The sequence below is a fragment of the Cetorhinus maximus genome, chromosome 8, assembly GCF_964194155.1.
Source record: "Cetorhinus maximus chromosome 8, sCetMax3.hap1.1, whole genome shotgun sequence".
Taxonomy (NCBI): Eukaryota; Metazoa; Chordata; class Chondrichthyes; order Lamniformes; family Cetorhinidae; genus Cetorhinus; species Cetorhinus maximus.
Genome location: NC_135886.1, coordinates 73047877 through 73070989, shown reverse-complemented (window position 1 = coordinate 73070989; position 23113 = coordinate 73047877). Strand labels below are relative to the sequence as shown.

At 43.3% G+C, this 23113-nt stretch overlaps 1 protein-coding gene across 3 annotated transcripts in view; it reads right to left on the bottom strand.

Moving 5' to 3' along the window:
- Positions 1-23113, bottom strand: part of mid2 (midline 2) — a 274644-nt gene that overhangs the window by 32585 nt on the left and 218946 nt on the right. For all 3 annotated transcript variants that reach the window (XM_078547035.1, XM_078547034.1, XM_078547036.1), the window contains exons 4-7: positions 15037-15144; positions 10092-10240; positions 7172-7299; positions 1879-2022 (exon numbers count right to left, since the gene is read on the bottom strand). In XM_078547035.1, the coding sequence (XP_078403161.1) occupies positions 1879-2022; positions 7172-7299; positions 10092-10240; positions 15037-15144 (529 nt within the window). The remainder of the gene's footprint in view (positions 1-1878; positions 2023-7171; positions 7300-10091; positions 10241-15036; positions 15145-23113) is intronic.

Sequence of the window (23113 nt, the reverse complement as noted above, 5' to 3'; positions counted from 1 at the left end):
CGCACTTAGGACTAGGCCAGGTACCTTGGGGAACTTTGATTTGGTGGCGATGCAGTAGAGGCAGCAGAACAGGTGGGCGTGATCTTAGTGAAAAAGAAATCTGTGAGCTTCTCGCTGGAGGTGAGAATGGAGAGGGCAAAGGAGAGGTTGGTAATGGAGAAAAGAAGCAGAAGGTTACCTCTGCTCTCCAGGATGCTCCTGGGGTGGTGAATGGTTTTGACGGACGAGAGCATTTCCCAATAGCGCTTGATGCAGTTCCACAAGGTGTGGAAATGAATGTCTAAACTTGTAGTGCACCAGATCCTTTCAAGTCTCTGCCCTTTGGCCTTGAGGGGGCAATGGCTGGTCTGTATTGGGGAATGAGCAATGTGGGTGCGGGTAAAGGTTTTATTGAATGTAGAAGTCTCAAAGGCATTGGTGAGAGATTGAGCAGAGTGACAGCTGCAGAAATATCTATGAAAGAGAGAGTCAAAGACTAGACAGTTGGAGTTTGAAAATACAAGTTTATCAATGGCCTGGGAGAGCGTTTTTAAAAACAACAGGAGCAGATAAGAAGGATATGAGATGAAAGGAGACAGGGAGATATGAACAATGAGAAATACAAGGAAGTGATCAGAATAGCCTTGTCTGTGAAAGTCAATGTGTAGTTTTGCATATCTAGTTCGGAAATATTGCAAAAACACATGATTACCTGCAGATTGTGCATAAGTAGAGATAGTGCCAAGTTTGCCAATCTGGCCAAGACCTTCTCTGATGTCAGGGAAAGGTTTGTAAAGGCTAGCAATGGCAAAAGCATATTGCAGCCTAATACAATTGGCTTCCCCCCTTTTCCGGTACTGCTGACACTTGGAAATTTCTGTGTTACAGGTATAGTAAGTGCAAATCCATATTTTACCAATCTGCAATGTTACATTGTCGTCTGTTGTGTAAAAATGCACAGGGTGGGTTCTCTAACAGCACAGCTGGAAAAGGGAGGAAAACGTTTTGGTTTTCTTATTATAGTGCTCTTTAATGCCAAAATGTTTAAAACTCTTAGCACTGAATTTTGAGATGCAGTAACTGTTGTTTTGCATCTGAATTAGGCAGTCATTTTACATTCACAAAGTCCACAAACAGCAATCAAATGAACCAGGACACCAGTAGAATTCTTATTCTTTAAACAGCGCAAGATCTTTAATATTTTTTAAATAGTTGAAAAAAAAACAGCTGGGACTTCAGTTTGATACCCATCAGAAGGATGGCATTTCTCTCCATTATGATCAGAAACTCAGGCAGATCATGAGTACCAGGTTCAGCAGTGAACTGTGCTGATCACAGCAGGGGACACAATCAGTGTTTATCAGTGTTCCTAGACTGGAAGGGAAAACAAGCAGCTAGGGTTCCCTGTCCTGATTACCACCCAGTGACGCTTGTTTGTAGCGCATTTATTGACATTGGGTCAAGACGAGATAGGGATTGTTGACAGGCTTTTCAAACTTGGAGGGTATTGGAGATTCCAAGTGTACACTCACACATGAAGAATGGCTATGTGAAAGGCAAAAGGTACTTGGGTCTATATCCTAACACAAACCAATGCCATTGGGAAAGAGGTGGATGTGCAGGAAATGGAAAATCAATGGACAATGAAGGGGTTAAAAAATAAGTGTTCTGATGTAGATTCAGTTTTCTCTGCTTCACTGAATTCTCAATATCAGCTGCACAAATGAATAAAGGGTCCAGCAAAAGCTCCCTCAGAGAGGAATGGGTGGGTAGAAAAGTCAAAAAGAAGTCACTAACGGACTTTGGGGTTGACCAACTGCAACATTGACAAAATTTGCCCATCTTATCCTTATAAAAATGTCTGATTTACTGTACTTCCATTATTTTTCTTAAACTTACTGATAAAGTTTGCTTGTCCTGTGAAGATAGTATACTGCAGCTCATAGGAAGCAATGCTGAATTCATCTTCCGAGGTCCAATGAACAGTGATGGTGTCATGAGATGCTGTGCAGAGCTCTTCTCGAATGCTTGGAGGGTTTGGCGCTGCAAAGGAAAAGTGGAAGAAATCGTTTTAGTGGATGGCTTTATGCAAATCCTAAAATGGCATGCACCCTCGTCGTATGATGTAAAAGGGGTGAAGGAAATGGAGTGATCAACAATATTGAAGAGGCAGGGAAGTTGAGTAGGACAAAAAAACAAAAGCGGAGGGAGTCACAGTTTCAATTATATAGGAGGTTGGTGACTTTACCCAGGCTTGTGCCATTGCCATGAAAGGAATTAAGTTAAACTAGACAATGAACTATATCTAAATTTACCCCTTTTCTTCACCTGCTTTCCTGCTGTATCTTATCTGTTGTTTTTTTCCCCATATTCTAGCTCCTCACTATCCTACTTATTATCTCTTCATCTTTATAAACAACTATGTGTTGAATTTGAATTTTGAATTTGATTCCTTTGGTTAACATCGATTTTATATTGGTACAAGTGGAAAGATAATTGTGTGAAACAGCATCATCCACTATCCTCCCTCATCAACTACGTCAGTATCTATTAAAACTTGGCCCTCTCCATCACTCGGCCAAGCTTTGCAACACAAATCTATCTGTCTTTGCCAGATTATCAGGGCAAGGGCTGGGACTTCAATGTAAATGGTAAACTATAATTTTTTTTCTGTGTGGAAAGGCAGCCCATAGATCACCTGAAAGGTTCTGTCACTATGCATAGCTTTGATGTATGAGAAACTTTGCTAAGGGTACATGGGATGGATCTAGGGGTGACAGCGCACAGATCAGAATGCAAGAAACATCTACCTGTATTACTTTCAGCAACTGTAGAAAAAACAATTATATTAATAAGGACATAATGACAAAGCATAAATATGGAAACCTGAAATAAAATCAGGACACAGCAGTCTGGTCAGAAACTGAAAGGGAAAAATAGACTAAAGTTTCAGGTTTTCTGGAGAAGGGTCCTACTTGGAGCAGTGGTATCTAAAAGGGAAAAGTAAGCTAATCAACTTGTTGGGTATTCCAATAATTTTTATATATATATTTAAAACTATTTGGAATTTTTGAATTACACAGCATTTCCACATGTTGGGGATGGAGGGGGAACTAAAAGTGCAAATGCAAAAAAGGAAGATTTTAATAAGTCAGTATTATTATAATATATGTGACAGAATGGCAATATTGTAAAAGTAACCAGCAAACATATGTTTGCATTAATCGAGCATCTGAGATAAGGTTAAGACAATCTAATTTTAAAATGCTACTTAAAACTCTGAAAGGGGTATTGCAAAGTACATAAGAAATAGGATGAGTAGGTCAGATGTGAGAATTTAAATGGTGATTGAGGCTTGGATTCAATCTCATGAATGTCTTAGGCTCAAAGTATAAAAAGGATATGTCACTCCTATGAGGTTGAATTGAAACAGGTTCAGCTATGTTTTGTATCCAAAGAGGAACTCAAGTTAAGCTTGCTCCGTGCTTTTCAGATAATAAACAGTGTACAGCCTGTTTTACCTGAAGGCATGTGAGAGACTGGGAATTTTAATAGTGCAATGCTGAATAGATGCCAGCGAGGTGATGAAATGCCCATCTGGTATCACCTTGTTAGCAGCTGTATAATCATATAACATCAAAGCTCAATGAACTAGCAACTCCAGACTGAACCCCTCAGACTATTTCCACAGTGACTGCTGCAATCATCTCTTGCCAGGTCAGTGCCTATGTTGGTTATAGTACCTGTAAGGTTCACAATCGAGTAGTAATCTACCTTACAGACTTCACTCTGGATATAAGCCTACTATGCTCTTGTCAACATTAAATGTATTTATTACATACTTGAGTGTTGAGAATGCCTTGAGTCTTTAGACCAAAAAGTTAATCCAGTTCTCTGAAGACCCAACACTTTGAGTGAGCTAGATTAATATGAGCTCAGGTTTAACACAAGATGTATAATTACTGAAACTGATGGATGTGCACACCATGGATTAATATCAATTGATATAAAGTTAGTAGCATAGGATGCTCATTGGGAGAAGTTACTGAGCCCAGCAATGTGTGAACTGGATTATGTCAGTAGCAAGTCAGTTCATAACTGCTTGAGAGGAGTAACGTCAGTCCCTTTGAACAGAAGTAACATTGGCAGAGATTTAGCCATTAACATTCAATCCTAGCTTTTATTTTTGGTCAGCTGGGCACCTGAAACAGTTGGAAATTTATTACCTTGCTGAAGAGCTTCCAAACCAAAGTGCAATCAATCCACACAGGTAGAGTTTCTGTCTCCTCACTATGAGTGCACATACCCCCTATAGGTATGTTCCCACTAACCCAAACCTCTAATGAACAAAGCTCCCAAGTTTTCATAGAAAAAATGTTATATCCTAACCCTCTTTTTTCTCTTCATTTTTACCATGTCCTTGACCTTTATTCTTTCCTCTCCCATTCCACCATCAACCTCTCACTCCTCCTGTTCTTCATTCCCTGATGGTGTGAAAGACTCAAGTAACAATCGTGAAATTCAATATTGAGAGGAGTCACTTTGTAGAAAACTGGTTGATGAAGTGAGCCTTTGAACGCTAGTAATTTACATTTCTAAAATGGAAAACACCTCAAAATGCTTTATAGGATAGAATAACATTGGAACTAAAGGAGGAGAAAGAATTTGGCGGTGGCAAAGATGCCAAAGCTGAAGGTTTTGAAGGTGGGAGGCAAAGAGATTTTGGGAATGAATCACAGGGGAAGGGACATGGGACAAAGTATGGAGAATAAACATTTATCCAGTACTTATGGATGTGCAGCTGACCAAGATTGGTTATGATGGAATGAGACCATGGAGATCTTTGAAAAGGATGACATAGGGCTGGATTTTTCGGTCAACGTGTGGGCCCAGGATCAGCCAGGAAATGGGCTGCCGCCCATGATCACGATTTCACACTGGTGGGCCAATTAAGGTCTGGCCAGCGTGAAATGCGGCTCCCCAATGGTCGGGAAGGGCAGGGTGGGGGTGGGGGCCTGTCGGACAGCGGTTCCAATGGCGACCCAGCAGCCGGTTTAAAAATGGCACAGATAGCCCCTGGAAGGCTGCCAGCGGCGAACACCTCTTCAGCATTGTGACCACGAAGCTGTAGCATAAAATGTGGTTGCAGACGCTACGCAGGAGGGCGGGTCTGGTAGGCACTCGGCCCTCTGGTTTTCAGATGAGTGCCTCGTGGTCCCCCTGGAGGAGGTAGCTGGCAGGAGAGACAACCTTGTCCCCAGCGATGGCAGGAGGAGGCCACTGCACCTTGGACTGAGTGCCTTGAGGCTCGAGGGCCACGGCTCGGATGTGCCCTGTGAGGTGTTCCTCAGGTGGGGTTGGCCAGGCTGCAATGGCGCTGCAGGTAGAGAGTGGAGTAATCCATGCTCCTCTGTCCTTTCAGGAGAAGACCGCCTTTAACAACATTGAAAGGTCTTGGACCAGCGAAGGCCCCCAAAACCTCCTAATCCTAACGAGGTACGAGCAGGATGGAGATGGAGAGGCGGTCCTCAGGTCAACTGGCTGGAGGGGTTGGGGTGTCAGACGAAGGTAAGAGTGCAGTGCACAGAGGTGAGAGTTTCGGATGGTGCAAACATTCCTGTGTAGCCTCATCATTGATGGGAGCCTCAAAACTGGATTCCCCATTGATCATTGAAAGATGATGGCACCATGATGCAGATCTCCATTGTCTCACCAGGGTGTCTAGCTTGCACAGTGACAGTGTGATGACATAAACTAATGACATGTCACTGTTCTCCCTTAGGTTTGCCACCAAGCACCCAAACCCAGGACCCTGAAGAGCCACCCCTGATGCCAGAGGACTGCCAGGCTCCACATGCATCTGTGTGACACCCACTTACTAAATCAAAAACCAGCGCAGATGCCAGCACCTTGGTGGGCATTAGATCGGTGGCTAGAATGTAGATGCACAGAGGTGAGGGCACTTCGCACTCGCTTGAGGTGCAGGCGGAGGCAAAGAGTGCCCAGGGTGGCGGTAGTCGGAGGACTGCTGGATCGAAGGCAGATGATGAGCTTCTGGAGTCATCCATTAGGTGGCAGATGCTGTGTGGGAGGATCTGGCGGAGATCCATGAGGGTGTGTGTCATGGTCTCTGTTATGGAGGAGCCCATGCGAAGTGTGAGCACTGCGTTGACCGTCATGGGCGAGCGCACTGCCTCCTCCATTGAGAGAGTGGCGAATCTCATGGAGAGGCAGCCCCAGGGACAGAATGAGGGGTCCCTGGGGTTGCGCTTAGACCTGCAAGCCCTCACACAGGCACTGACCTCAGGTGGTCAGTGTCAGTGTTGGAGATGGATGAGGCACCCAGTTAGGTCCCTGTCCATCAGTGGCGAGCAGGGAGGTCCAGAACGACCTCATGTTGGAGCATGAGCTGTTTGTCATCGCTGCGGCTCCTCTCAGGGTGCTCTGGATGACAGCAGCAACTCCTCTGTCCCTCCGCCAATGATCGTGGTATCTGATGAGGCTGCAATGATGGGGAGATGCCAGCCGTGGCACTGGCTACTCCCTCCCAGGCGGGGCCAGCACAGGCTCCGTTGGCCAGAGGACAACCATAAAGGTCATCAAGGCCAACAAGACAGCAGAGTCAGCTCGCTGCCTCCAATGCCGCTGCCAGCGAGGGGGGAGGGGGGGCAACCAAGACGTAGCACTCGCAACGTAAGTTTAAGGCACCATGAGCACACAAGGGACTGGTTACGGGTCATCTTCTGTTGTGCAATGTTTTGTTTATGTGTACTGGTCTGCAGTTGAAGACCAGAGAAGGTTCTGCTAATTTGTTTGGACTGTCAAAATGAGATAATTTTTTTTCATAATGGCCTGAGTATGCTTCACGTTTTTTATTTAATGTGGTGCAGGTTACGGGTTGCTTGCCCAATCTCATCTCATGCGATTTCATGTCCGATTGGGTTGGGTGCGTATCCGCACCACTACCTAAGAATTCTGCCCATCGATACTGAAGATGAGTTGCTGGGGTATAGGAAGCCAGTGGGGCTTGACAAGGACAACTGTAATTGTTATATGGAAGTTTGTGTAAGTGAAGATGATACTGTGTAGTTATTAGTAAGTTGGAATCTGTGGAGGGTGGGAATTAGTTCCAAGAGTGTTGTAGGGTAATAATATACAAAGAAAACCTTCACCATTGTTCTAACATCCTTACCTGTAAGATAGTCCAGGCTTTCGAGTAATTTCTTTTCTCTTGAAAAATCTAAGGTAAAATTTTCAAAGGCCTCGTTCAAATTGATGTCTGGGATCAGGACTTGAGAAGATGCTGTTGCCATAGCAACCCTGGCCAGAGCAACCAGAGACAGAAATGAATTAACAAGAATTAGAAAATAATTCTTAAGAAGTATCTCACTTGTAAAGCAAGTTTTAAAAAAAGCGGCAAAGCTTTAGACTTCATTGTTTTGTGTAATCAGCGTTCTTTTTAAACTGTTGAGGAAAATAACCAGAATTAATAGTTATTATGTTGAACTGATTTTTTTTTACATTTTCCCCTATCTCTTGAGATAGATTTGTTTTGGGGTACAGTAACATAGGTACGTCACCACATTCAAACCATATATGGAACAGAATTGAATTAGCACAGCAAGACAATGCGAGAAACTGCACATAATAGACCGGGCATTTTCAATGGGTGGCATTTTCTGGCCCCGCCAGCAGCAGGCATCATCGTGGGCAGGATGAAAAATTTGGAGAGTGGTCAAAAGTCAATTGATTTTTGCCTGCTCTTCAAATCTTCCCATCCCGCCCGTGACGATGCCTGTGGCTAGTGGGGCTGGAAAATCCCCCCCCCACCCAATGTCTAGATAATATGATGGAGCACGTACAGGTAGAACAGTAGAGTATAAATCTTCAGAAATTATATTAAAACTAGTCAGATTGCATGTACAAAGCTTCATTTTGGTAACCATGTCACAAAACTAATATCCATCTATTAAACAAGATACAAAGAAAAGCAACAGCACTGATTCTAATTGTAAAGTGGAGAGCTGTAAGGAATATTAAAGAAACTGTCCAGAAAAAAATGATTATTGTGAACCTAAGCTGTTTGAAATATTGAATTGCATGCCTAAAGTAACCCCAGTATTGGTTCATAATAAGCCAGGAACTAGAAGTAGATGCTATAAGTCAAACTTAGTCAATTGTAAATGTAGAGCTGTGTTGGGAAAGGCTTCTTTACTCAAGTGAGAAATGTTTGGAATAAACTTAGACACAGAGACAAAAAGATGTTCAAATGCATTGGATGTTGAAATGGGAGCGTTAGGGTACTGGAAAGATGAACTGCAATTGGCTGAAGGGCTTTTTCTCACACTTGATTTTATGTTACTTTTTAAAATTTGATGTGACATATAATCACTGACTAAGGATATAATTACCTTCAATAAGAAATTTAATTAGCACTGCTGGGAACTGCGAAACACAGGAGTGTTTGAGGTCGATCCTGTGGAGCTGCTTAGAGACACAAACAATAGCAAAGTCTGGTTTGCTTTCCGTTCAGTGATACTTAGTGCTGTAAGGCATTACTAGAACTGCAATAAATCGCTGAGTTATTGAGTTGCTGTGTGCTGTCCTCCTGCATTAACTTTGCAGTCACAGGCCACGGCCAGCAGAACTATGAGCCATTGAAGTTTCACAGGGGTCACAGAACTAAAGATGCAAATTCTTAAAGGCACAGCTTAATGTGGAATATTTTTTAAAGACATGTTCAATATCTGAACACTTCACTTGAAAAATGTCTGTTGTTGCAGCCAGAATGCACAATGTGGCATATTGATACTACAGTAGATCGGTTGCACAATAAGTCTTTGGTGATGAAAATTTGTCACGTTACATTTTTATTTCAATTTACGATGAGTTCTCTTGGTGGCTCAGAGGGAAATCTGCCACCATTTTAGAACTGAGCCATACAGTCTAAGTTGTGTTAGCTGATCTCGTCCACGACAACGGTAGGGGCACCACTACTGGTCTCAATTCTCTAAGCTAAGAAATGAAAATTATGTCAGGGCTACCCCACCTGAAATCTCTTTCATGACTACCCATAAAAACTTGGATGTGTGTTGATGGTATCAAGTTCAGAAATCACGACCTTATGATAGAATTGCATGTAAATCTAACTTTCACAGCTTAAAAATGGGAATGGTCATGTACATTTGGTACTGAGAAAGTTGTCATTTATGCAATAGTATCTCAACTTGCTTCATTAGCTTTGACAAGAAAGAACCAAAACTGAGAGAAAATTAAGGCATAAGAAATAAATTTGAACATGGTAGACTCAATCAGTAAGCACAGTATTGCCTGTTAGCTTCTTTTGTCATTAAAGAATTAAGCTTTGCTTTGCATTTATTAACAAACTTTTTTTGTGAAATGCTTTTGTCCTAATTGTATATCTGCAATAACCATTGGTCCCTTATCAAAAATTCCAATTGGTCACTTAAAACCCATAAAAGGTTACGACATCCTTAAATTCTGTCATCCATTTTATAAAGTTCTAGGAGGTATTTTATGTGTAGTGTCTGAAATAATATTTTGCTAATAATTGAGCACTTCAAATTAATAAAACAAAAAGAGCAAAGAACGTACTCCCCAATGCCTTGATGGTTGTACCTTACTCTGCGTGGATCTGAACCATATAAGCTGAATGCCCAAGGGTCAAGCTATGCTAACTGATTGCAGATGGGGTTGGATACTAATGCTGCAATCAACCCTAACCCTAACCCTTGGACAAGGAAGGAGAAACTTCAGCTAGGATTCCTGCCCATAATCATAATCCATTACTGGGAAGAACTTGCATGTACACAGTGGGAGAAGACAAGATTGGACTCAATTATAATGAATCCCAAGGCCAATTAACCTGATTCTGGTCACTGTCCAAGCTGACATTGAAGAATGGCAGCTTGGACAAGGTAACGAGCGATGAGTGATGCATATGAAACTGCAATCTAACATGAGTCATCACCCTTAGGAGAGGAGCTGAGAAAACTGGAGAGAAAAATTGTCCTTTACAATGTATGGGTAGTACATAGATACAGTTGGCCTGAACCATAGAATGGCTGATATTCCCAGCAAGTCTCACCCACCTTTCCGTTACATTTTTGGCCGTTTGCAAAAAACGTGCATGATCATTCTCCTTCAGGCTGTGTTCTGCTTGACTGATGAGGGACCCTGACCGCTCCAAGCATTGTCGGCAATTTGCTATCTGCTGTGCTAGTTTTCTCAACTTCATAACCTTGATGAGGAATAGTTAGAAAGAAAGAAAATAAATAAACAAGGCTTAGGATTTGGATAAACAGACTCATTAATGAAGGTGTTGAGCCTGCTTCTGGAGAAAGAATACCTTGCCCTATTCATATTTTGATTGTTGAAGTGGTTATATAAAAAAAGGCTAGAAAGAAGAAAGATGGTTTAGTGTAAAATTATAGGAGAAGGAACTCCAGTTCTTTGCACACATCATTTTCAATCCATTAAAATAATTGGGTGGGAAAAAATGGGCTAACAGGTGCAGAAATTAAATTCCTACCTCCATAGTTTTGACTGTGAATAAAAAAAATCCAACGCCTGCCAGCTTAAATAATAAATGCAATTAAAAATCTAAATCAGGAGAATCCCAGATTCAATCTAAGGACTATGCTGAGTTAACTTAAAATTGCAAAGGGAGTTGCATGGGTTAACATGAGTTGGCACTAAGTTGGCACAGGGACTACAAAGGACCATGGGGATGAATGGGGGCATGGGTTGGCATAGGGGTTATGGGGGTCATGGGGTGGGTAGAGGGCATAGGGGCTATCGGGACCATGGAGGTGGGTAGGCAGCAAGAGGTGTCATGGATTGGCATGGATGGGGCATGGGGAGTATGGGGGATGAAGGGTGAGGGTTGGAGGGATCTTTTAAACTTCATTTCTTTTATTTTGGATACTGCCCAAGCCCTGAGGCAGTCCTTCTACCCAGCCCGCCTCTGCACCCAACAGCCTCCTCACTTCTTCTTGGGTTGCCCAGTCCAACTCCTATTCTAGGCTGCACCCACCCCCAGACCAAAAATCTGATGTCCAGACAGCCATTTTTATAGGTCCAGCTCATGGAACTGGGATTCTCCTGTCTCTGCGCACCCGACTGGGAACGAAAATCTGGCCCATTGTCTCTGGGGATGAAAACAAAGATACTGATCAGAGCCAGCATGAGTACTTTTTTAGGAGAAGAGGGGAACTGGAGATGGGAATGTGGAAAGTGCACCCCAAAAGTGTGGTGATATGCTAAGGTGCCAGATTTGATCGCTAGTCATATGGAATTGCCAGTAAAAAACCCAACTAATCTGCATATTCCAGCTGCAGAGAAAGCAACACGAAAAGACTGTTGAACATAACTCAGGAAAATAAATTCTGCTCAATTGTCTGTAGAGTTCACTGCAGTGACCGCTTTCAAATGCAATAGTACTTTAAAAAAAATCTTGGCCCTTAAGGGATACATAAGCATGATTAATATTCTTCAGTAAATGACCATTGCTCTCTGGAGGATGCTTTGGCAAGTCAAAGATAATTTTTCAATAATGTTGAAATAACTGTTTCAATTATTGCATTGAACAACCCTTTTATATCATGACCTACAGGATACTTATTTTAATATGAACCACTATATTAAAAAACTTCACTGCAGAATGTCAGAATCCTGTTGGGAATTCTTAATGGATGAAACCAATATTGGAATTACACAATAACACAGGAAAGTATGCTCTGATTGGTTCAGTCTAAAAATTCTGATTAGGGTTCTGTGTATTGGGAGGAGCATTTAAATGAGCCTATTGCCTAACTCGAGGCTGCCTAGCAGTGGCCCTGAAGGAATGTTGGCATGGTCACAATGATGGTGACAATCTTAGGTCCTAGCCCACTGTTTCTGGGTGGTACTGCCCTACTTCTACTGGATGGTAAATTCACCCCTAAGTCTGGTGATATGCTATTGTGCCAGATTAGATCTCTGACCTGTGCTGAGTTAACTAATCTCACCCGACATAAGAAAGGATAAGAGATCTACACCTAAAATACTCGTCACTTTCGAGACACTGACTTACCTTCTGCTAATTTCTAGAAATTTTTGATTTTAATGCCAGCATTTTGTTTTTATTTCTGGAATACTTCGAATCAGCTTAATCATTAAATAATGTTAACAGTAAATATTTTGAGAAACTCAAGTGAGATGCAAATACAGCAAGTGTATTTACTGCAGAATGAACTCATTTTACAGTAATTTATTGTGCATTGAACGATGAGATCAAAGACATTGAATGGTTAACTCTTGTCCTAAATGACATTAGGATTATGGCGCACACCTCCCATGACAACTTCATGGTCAGTGGGGAATAGCTCTGGCTTTGCCAATTCATTTTCTTAAATAAATAATAATTTCCTGCTTTTCATTGAAAACCTTGGAAAATTTTGCATAATTGTCATGTCTGCTGGAAGAGAGATACCACAGATTTAATCCTCTTAAATTCCGGGACAGATCTATTTACATAACAGGCTGATGATCAAAGCTGGGATAACCCTGATAATTAGCTCACTGGGTAAATATGAATTGAAAATATCACTAACATTTTCATCAATCTATTAGTGTTCACAGCAGAGTAAGACACAGGTAGGTTTTAACTTCAGCCGCTAAGTGCTTTTAAAAGGTGGGGTAACGTTCACCATTATGCTCCTGCTCCCATTCTGGGTGACACCAATGTCAGAAGGGCCTTGTCGGAACACCCACTTGAGTAAGGCTGTAGGCCTTTTTAATATACAAATGAAGGCCCTATGAACCCTGATTGTAATTTTAGGACAGCGCTGGGCATACCATGCACCCTGCATGCTCCATCCAGTATCAGCTGGCGGTCCAACTGTTGAGGAGCTTAGCAAGTAAATTTTTATTTGTATTTATGTGACCAGAGGAGGAGTGCTCCCACTTGCCCTGGCCTGTAGGCTGCTTTATATTGAGGTGGTGGGTTGCTCCAAGGGGGCTCATTGTTCCCCTGCAGTCCATCGGGCCTATGCTAATGAGACTTAACCTTCAAAATGGACCTGACTTCCTCTTTTGAACTATTTTCCAGCTAACTCCACTGCTATTCGATTGAAATCTGACTGTTGTCAAGTTATAAGAGAGCTTTAAGCAGTTTTCCTAAATACCCAGCACTAAATACAAATCACAATTGGGAATCATGTATATTTTCACTGGTGTGAGCCCAAGATTTCCATGAACACGATTCAGCTGTTAAGGTGTAGGAAAAAATTGCATAAATTCTAAGGGTCCCCTTATATTTATTGAATGCAAATGCTACATGAGCAGTAATCTGCTTATGTCTTACTCACCAAAATATGCCACAATTCATAGCGTTATTTTTAATGCATTATTTTAAGACAGAGAACAAGAAAAAAGACAGGAGAGCTTCTACATCAGAAGAGCAGGGTCAATAATGGGATGTTTTTTAAGAGGGGAAACTTAATCATAACTGATTAAAGATGGAACTTCATCGAGATGCCATTTAAATTGTTGAACCTTGCCATCAGGAGCCCAATCTTCCAAAATATAGTAAACCATCTCGCCATCCCTTTTCAGAAAACAAAGAACAACAAATTCTGATCACCTTAAAACTAAAATTCAAAAGTAAAAGCAACCTATACCAGTAGATGTAATATCGGACCATTATCACATCAGCAGTCTCAGTAGTCCACGAATCTCAGTGCAAAATGTGGCTGAGTGTCTAAGAAAGAAATGCTGTCGTTTAAAGAATGGCGTCATGATTTTGCCATAGTGATACTTCCTCTTTAATGGAACAACACTTCCTCTCTGGTGACATTTTTTTTAACTTTAAAGGCCTGTGCTAGACATTCTGGGGGGATGCATCTTGGGCATTTTGGAGAATTAAGGATTATTGTCAAACTTCTTTGTATCTTGAGCAATTGGTCTTCCAGGATACATAGGGTGGGCTTTGAAGTGTTGACAGACAAATCTTACCTTCTGATATAAAAAGTGCTTGTGTATAGAAATACATGAGACTAATGAAGTCAACCATGAGTGATTAAGGTCCAGCTTTAGACATTTAGGTATAAAGAAAGGCAGATGATTCATTAACTGTAGTATAGAAAGATAATGCTTGATAAAGCCTGTTTTTCAAAGAGTTTAGGAACAGTTAAGTCAGTAACTCTTTTAAGGAAGGTAAACAGCTACAACTACTTGCACGAGTTGACAGGGCTGGATTTACTGCAGCCAATGTTGGTGTGAAACATGGCAGTTGGGCCCACTTAATCATGGGAGAGGCAATTAAGCTGAAGGATGGAAGGGACTCACGAGGGAAACTTGCTGCTCACGGTGGGATGTCAATTAGGCTTATTATTGAGCCAGTTGACACCAATTATCCTTGAGCCCAACAGAATTTAGTGGAGGCTCAGGGATTAAATGTGAATAGCATGATTTATCCACACCCTCTGAATGCTGCCTGTGTCTTTGAGGGGGGATCCCTCTTTCAAAGGTACTCAGTGCCTGATTGAGGGATCTGGCATTGTGAAGGGGGTGTGACTGCTGAAAGCCAACCCCCCTGGTCTTGCCTCCAATCCCCATGTGACCCCTCCATCCCACCTCACTCGCTCACCTGAGTCTAGGGATCCATAAACAATTCCTGTCAAAGACTCTGGAGTCAGCCTCTGATTGACCGGCAGCTCTCGACGGGTGGGATTTCTGGCTTCAGGATCTCAAATCATGAATTATTATCTATGACATTTACCTTTGATATGGATAAAATATAATGTATAAAGAAGCATGGTTTTTAATGGTTCTTTAGAGAATTCAAAAGATAGGAATTAAAGCTGAAAGCTCCTCTGTTTTCCAGTTGAGCTGATCATTCAAGCTAGTCATGAATAAAGGCTATTCCATATAACCATACGAAGAAGTGTCTTACTCAGTGTTTTGTGAACCATAGATGGAGGAAGGTTGGATACTAAGAGCCTGGTCTTTGTTTTACTGAATTTAAATGAACAATTTACACAGAGAAGTGCCTACCTTTCCCTCTTTGATTTTCACAGCAATGATCTGCTTCCTTTGCCTAATAATGTCCATCAGCTCATCGCATTCCTCTTTCAGTTTGCTCTCTTGTATTGCAGTGTTAACCTGTCAGCAAATATCAATGCAACTGTTATCTTCTATTCTTCAAGAATTCACTGACTCTCAGTCTAGTATTCCAAGTCTTAGTACAAACATAGAAGTAGATCGGTAACCTTTTTGCTTTGGCTATTATTCATCATTGATGTTATTCTTTGCACGGAGTTTGGGTGTGCTGTTTCCTCTCGAGTGTGATGGAATGCTTCCCATACCTGGGAATGGGATTTAGCTCCAATAACACTATCCAAGACAAAGCAGTGTGTTTGATTGGCACCCCATCCACTGGCTTAAAGCAGCTGCTTCCTCTATGATCAGCGGGTTGTGACGGCCATGTGCACTATCTGTACTGGATGCAGTGCAGCAATTCAACGTGGCTTCTTTGGCAGCACCTCCCAAAGCCATGACCTATACCGCCAAGATGGACAAATGCAGCACTTGCATGGAAATACCATCACCCTCAACTTCCCCTCCAAGACACACACCCCACTCACTTGGATATATATTGCTGTTTCCTCAACATTGCTGGGTCAAATTCATGGAATTCCCTACCTAATAGCATTGTGGGAGCACTTCACCACACAAGCTGAAGAAGTTCAAGAAGAAAGATCATCACCACCTTCTCAAGGGCCACAGACGCTAGGGATTCCCAAATCTCAAATTAATTTTTTAAAAAAACTTCGAACTAGGGCCAGGTAACATTCCAACCAAGAATGTCTTAGCATATGTTGGAAAATTCATTGACTTAAATTACTGAAAGCTATACTTCATTTCTTTATTCTGGAAAATACTGTACAATACAAGCACTGCTGGATCAGGTATTGCCCTGATGAAGTTCAAAACCCACCCTAATGTACCCCATCTTCAGAAAACCACCTCCTCCTGTACTAGTGGGGCACTGATTACCCACACCACACATCGGCCTGAATTTTCCCGTTGGTGATTTGGGGGTGGGGCCCGCTCACCGACGGGAAAATGGCCAATTAAGGCCATTGACAGGCTAATTAAGATAAGTAAAGGCCCTGCCCGTCCAACCTTAAGGTTGGCGGGCAGGCCAGGAGCCCCAGCTGGCTTCTGATAAAGCATGAAACCTCATCCACTGGCAGGATGAGGTTTCATGTCCATTTTTAAAAAGTCTATTAAAGTTTATGTCATTTTTATTAACATGTCCCATCTCGTGTGACATTGTCACATGAGGGGGACATGTTAATAATTTTTTAATTTTTCTATTTTTTGACTTTTCTTACCTGTCACTAATCTCCCTGAGACAGGACTTTGCCTCAGGGAGCAGTGCGCTCTTTCGCGTGCATGTGCGAAAGAGTGCACTTTGACAGATGGGGAAATCCCTCCCCCCCGCCCCCCCAGCACAGGAAGTGCATAGTGCTTCCTGTTGGGCAGGCCTTAGTTGGCCCGCCCACTCAAAATGGCTGCGGGTCCCGTTTCGGTGGCGGGGGTCGGCTGTCTGCCTGCTGCCGAGACAGTGGGGCCCGCCTGCCATCTGAGAGCAAAATTCTGCCGATCATGTGGGCCTCTGAGTAAGATTACCAATTTTGTACTATAAATAGGGCCAGTTTTGTGCTGTTGGATTATACGTACTGGCAACTAGATTGGGAGTGCCTAAATCTATTGTAAGTAGAATCCTCATAGAAAAGCAAAATAATGCAGATGCTGGAAATCTCAAATAGAAACAGAAAATGTTGGAAATACTCAGCGGGTCAGGGAGCACCTGTGGAGATAGAAACAGAGTTAACGTTTCAGGTTGATGAACTTTCATCAGAAGAACGTAGAATCCTTGCTGGCAGATGAGGGAAGAGACTTTCTATCTATGCATATAAACTGAATTTGAATCAACATATTGGAGGTGAAAAGAATTTGCAATAATCCCACAAGCTAATTTTTATTTGGCTTGTTGTTGCCTTGTATGAAATAAATAGATTACTAAATTGCCAACCACAAGTTGTATTTATTTAGCACCTTTGACATTATAAAAGACTCCAAGGTGCTTCACAGGAGAGTTATAAAGCAAAATTTGGGATTTTAGGGTAGATAACCGAAAGCTTGACACAAGAGGTAGGCTTTAAGGAGCACCTTAAAGGAGTAGAGGGAGGTGGAGGTTTAGGAAAGAAATTCTAGAGCTTATGGCTCTGGCAGCTGACTGCATGGCTGCCAATTGTAGAGCAGTGAAAACCAGGAACACTCAGGAGACCAGAATCAGAAAAATTCAGATACGTCGGAGGGTTGCAGGGCTGAAGGAGATTACAGGGAAAGGGAGGGGTGAGGGATTTCAGAACAAGGATGAGAATTTTAAAAATTGAGGCATTACTTAACCAGGAGCCAATTTAGGTTCAAGACACAAGGCTGATGAGTGAATGGGTATAAGTTAGGATTTGGTAAGTAGAGTTTTGATGGCCTCAGTTTTATGAAGGATAGAATGTTGAAGGCCAGTCGGGCATGTGTTAGAATTCCATTTTCTACAGTAATCCTGCAATAGCCCTTGACTTCATATCTGCCCATTTTTTTTTAATGTCAAGTTTAACAGTTAAGGAACTGCTCACATTATAAAGGGGCTGTTACAAGAGAGTAGCCACTTACTGTGGGTAATGGTGAACCTTAGCAACATGGCGCAGCTCCACTTATAAGGTATGGTAGTTGAGTAGCTATGCCGCTAAACTCATAACTCAAAGGTCATCAGTTCAAATTCCACCATGGTGAAACTGAATTTTGTGTGGGTTTGTACTGGAAAAATAGCCAATAGTTAAAACTCAACTGGATTACCAATGTCCTTTAGGGAAGGGAATGTGCCATCATTACGCAGTCTAACTATCTCCGCATATATCCTTTCCTGGGAGAGGATAAACCCACAAAAGGTGGGAACAGCGGTATACTGTTGGATGGGCATGGGTTTGTGAGCCCTCAACATGGAATTATTCTTTAGTATTTTATGCCAAACAAGGCCAAGGCACCCCTTAAAGAATAACATATGAACTAAGATCAGGGGCAGAAATTTCCCCCCATAGAGGAGGTTGTGTGGGGGCGGGCGTGAACCCAATCTGCGCCCCCGATTGGGGCCGTGCCGCCATTTTATGTGGGCGGGCCAATTAAGGCCCACCCAGCGTGAAGCGCGCCTGAAAGCACTGAGCGCTCCCAGTGCGGGAGTGGGGGGGGTTTTCCCTGAGTCGGGGCCTGCGCTCTTCCACACAAAAAGGTGCCTCAGGGAGATTAGTTTAAGTTTCAAAAATTTAAATAAGGAAAATAAAAAATTTTAGGACATGTCCCCTCATGTGACAGCGTCACATGAGCTGGGACATGTCAATGAACATTAATGGAAAAATTTATTAAATTTATAAACCCCTCATGAAACCTCATCCCACCTGTGGATGAGGTTCCATGAAAAATGCGAAGGCCGACTGAGCTCTTCGCCTGCCCAGCAACCTTAAGGTTGGATGGGCAGCTCAGTTTATTACTTTAATTGCTTTTTAAATGGCCCTAATAGGCCTTTGACAGTTTGGTGGGCGGGCAGCCGACTCAGCTGCATGCCCGCTGAACTGAAAATCTAAATGACGCGCAGTGATGTCGGGACGCCCGCCCAACGTCACCGCTCACCGACCCGAAAATTCTTCCTCAGTCATACAGCCTCTTGAGCCTGCTCCACCATCCAATAAGATAATGGCTGCATTTTTACATCACGTCCCATCCTATTGCCATATCCTTTTCCTCTATTGGTGCCCAAAAATCTATTGGTTTCAGTCTTGAATATACTCATTGACCAAGCTTCCACAGCGCATTGGAACAAACAATGTTCTAGAATGGAATGAAGGTTCAAGAAGGCATCTCACCACCACCTACTCAAGGGCAATTAGGGATGGGCAATAAATTCTGGCCCAGCCAGTGATACCCACATTCCACCAATGAATGAACGAAAAGAACTTCAAAGATTCACAACCCTCAGAGAGAAGAATTCTCCTTATCTCTGTTATAAACGGCTGACCCATCATCCTGAGATGAAGAATCCTAGTCCTAGACTGTCCAGCTATGGGAAACAGCTTCTCAGCATTTACTCTTCTCAAGCCCTGTAAGACATTTATACGCTTCTATGAAATCACCTCCTATTCTTCTAAAGCCCAGGCAACATAGGCCCATTCTACCCAGTTGGTCCTCACAGGACAGCCATCTTAGAAATCAAATACGAAGAAAAGGTTGAATAAGCCTTTGTTAGAATAGAAGATTGTGGGTGATTTGATAAAGATGTCTCTATGCAGGGGTCAGACAGGGTAAATAAAAACAACTGTTTCCAGTTATTGATGGCTATAGGACCAGGGGATATGGATGCGGGAGAAACATTTTTTAATCCAGAGGGTTGTGAATCATCACTGGAAATTGTGATTGAAGCACAAAAGGAGGTCGCCTTGGGATCCAGCCCAGTTTTAAAAATTCATTTATAGGATGTGGGCCTCACTGGTTAGGCCAGCATTTATTGCCCATCCCTAATTGCTCTTGAGAAGGTGATGGTGAGCTGCCTTCTTGAACCACTGGAATCCACATAGTATAGGTACACCAGGCGGGAGGGAAGGAGGGAGTTCCAGGATTTTGACCCAGCCACAGTGAAGGAACGGTGATATATTTCCAACTCAGGATGGTGTGTGGATTGGACAGGAACTTCCAGGTGTTGGTGTTCCCATGTGTCTCCTGCCCTTGTTCTTCTAGATGGTGGAGGTTGTGGTTTTGGAAGGTGCTCCCTAAGGAGCCTTGGTGAGTTCCTGCAGTGCATCTTGTAGATGGTATACACTGCTGCCACTGTACATGGGTGGTTAAGGGAGTGAATGTTTGTGGATGGGGTGCCAATCAAGTGGGCTGCTTTGTCCTGGAGGGTGTCGAGCTTCTTGAGTGTCGTTAGAGCTGCACTCATCCAGGCAAGTGGAGAGTATTCCATCACACTCCTGACTTGTGCCCTGTAGATGGTGGACAGGTTTTGGGGAGTCAGGAGGTGAGTTACTTGCCACAGGATTCCTAGCCTCTGACCTGCTCTTGTAGTCACAGTATTTATATGGCTAGTCCAGTTCAGTTTCTGATCAATTGTAACCCCAAGTTGTTGATATGGGGGGGGATTCAATGACGGTAATGCCATTGAATGTCAAGGGATGTTGCTTAGATACACACCTACTGGAGGTGGTCATTGCCTGGCACTTGTGCGGCACGAATGTTACTTGCCACTTGTCAGCCCAAGCCTGGACATTGTCCAGATCTTGCTACATTTGGACATGGGCTGCTTCAGTACCTGAGGAGCTGTGAATGGTGCTGAACATTGTGCAATCATCAGCGAACATCTCCACTTCTGACCTTATGATGGAAGGAAGGTCATTGGTGAAGCAGCTGAAGATGGTTGGGATGGGAAACTACCCTGAGGAACTCCTGCAGTGATGTCCTGGAACTGAGATGCCTGATCTCCAACAACCACAACCATCTTCCTTTGTGCTAGGTATGACTCCAACCAGCAGAGAATTTTCCCTCTGATTCCCATTGACTCCAGTTTTCCTAGGGCTCCTTGATGCCACACTCGGTCAAATACTGCCTTGATGTCAAGGGCAGTCACTCTCACCTCACCTCGGGAGTTCAGCACTTTTGTCCAGGTTTGAATCAAGGCTGTAATGAGGTCAGGAGCTGGGAGATCCTGGCTGAACCCAAACTGAGTATCAGTGAGGTTATTGCTAAGCAAGTGCTGCTTGATAGCACTGTTGATGATCCCTTCCATCACTTTACTGATGATCGAGAATAGTCTGATGGGGTGGTAATTGGCCGGATTGGTTTTGTCCTGCTTTATGTGTACAGGACACATTTGGGTAATTTTCCACATTGCCAGGTAGACACCAGTCTTGTAGCTGCACTGGAACAGCTTGACTAGGGGTGCAGCAAGTTCTGGAGCACAAGTCTCCAGTACTATTGCCGGAATATTGTCAGGGCCTATAGCCTTTGCAATATCCAGGGCCTTCAACCCTTTCCTGATATTACGTGGAGTGAATCAAATTGGCTGAAGACTGACATTTGTGATGCTGGGGACCTCTGGAGGAGGCCAAGATGGAACATCCAGTTGGCACTTCCGGTTGAAGATTGTTGCAAATGCTTCAGCCTTATCTTTTGCACTGATGTGCTGAGCTCCCCCATCATTGAGGATGGGGATATTTGTGCAGCCTCCTCCTTCAGTGAGTTGTTTAATTGTCCACCACCTTTTACAACTGGATGTGGCAGGACTGCAGAGCTTAGATCTGATCTGTTGGTTGTGGGATTGCTTAGCTCTATCACTTGCTGCTTATGCTGTTTGGCACGCAAGTAGTCCTGTGATGTAGCTTCACCAGGTTGACACCTCATTTTTAGGTATGCCTGGTTCTGCTCCTGGCATGCCCTCCTGCACTCTTCATTGAACCAGGGTTGATCCTCTGGCTTGGTGGTAATGGTAGAGGGGGAGATATGTCGGGCAATGAGGTTACAGGCTGTGGTTGAGTACAATTCTGCTGCTGCCTAGTCTTGAGTTGCTAGATCAGGCTTGTAGTTAGGTCTGGACTCCTAAATACTGTGGGGGGAGAGAATGATATTCTTTGAAATTTTTAATGTTTTCTCCTCACCCATTAATTGGCAACTCTCTGGATTATGTTAAGCATGAGAGAGAGAAAAAAAATCAGAGTTTCTATACTCGTAACCGTTCTTTCGGCCCTGCTGGAATTGCTGTGTATCCATTGTCTCAGATTTGGACCTTGTACTGAACATCCCATCAAAAGCCCTGTCTAAGACAATACTTGAGCAAGGTTACCAGAAACTATTACTGCTGTGGAAAATTACTTTAGCTTGAGTTTTTGCCTTTTGCGGGGAGGAGGAGGGATAAGGGAAGAAAAGGAAGGTTAATAGTTTCTGAGGTTTTGAGATGTCTCATTTCTCACTCTTTGGCCATTCCTCAAAACAAAACCCTTTACTAGAGCACCTTTTGTTTCTTATCATTCAAAAGAATGAATGTCTTTAGAAAGTAATCATCATTGATAAAATCCTTTTGTTTGACAAGGGAGAAGACTTGTGTTTTTTTTACAATGGCTGGAATTTTCCAATAAGGCGAGACAGCCAAAAATCAGTTTCTCGCCATTGTGAAACCAGCTTGCAATTGTCTGCTCCACCTGTCACACCGTTTCCCCTCACCGCACACCGGGAACCTAATTTCAGTACTTTGGCATCTCTTTATAAGCCCTGTTTGCCGGAATCATCCCCCTACGCTGGACCATCCAGGCTTCATGCTGATGTGTTTCACAACTGTACATAAGTGACATGCACCTGACGAGCTGCATTTCACTTGGGACTTTGACGTTTGTTTGCCTACCTTGCGTCGGCAGCACTCGCAGTCATCAGTACCAGGCTTCGCAGGCAGCACCACATCACTTTTAGGATGGCTCAAGGGAAGGCCTTTACCTAGCAGACCAGCCAAAATGCAGGGATGGCTTTTCAATGGCTGTAGGGCTAGGGCTTGCTTGGAGAAGGGGGAGAAGTGGCCACACGCAAAGGAAGAGGGTAACCCAGGGTGTGTGTGGGGGCACATGTTGATTTGTGCAAGTGGCCTCAAGATGGTGAAGGCTGAGGACGCAATCTCCAGAGGAGATGAAGCCAGATGGCGATGTGAGGGTCTGTGTGGGAGAGTGAGTGTGATGTCCCTTGAGCTGGCAGTGAGTGAGATGGCAGTGAATGTGTAATGGCCTTGTGAGTGTGTGAGTTTAGAGTGATGAGATAGTTGCCTTACCCTGGCAGCATGGGTGAGATCATTCATCCTCTTTCTGCACTGGATGGCCAACCTCTTGTGTGCAGCATTGGCACTGACCACCTCTGTCACTGCCTCCCAAGCTGGAGCGGTGAGACTGATGGGCCTCCTGTGGCCAGAGCAGGGGTAGAGGAGATCACGGCGGGCTTCCACAGTGTCCAGAAGGCATCCCAGGGATGCGTCACTGAATCG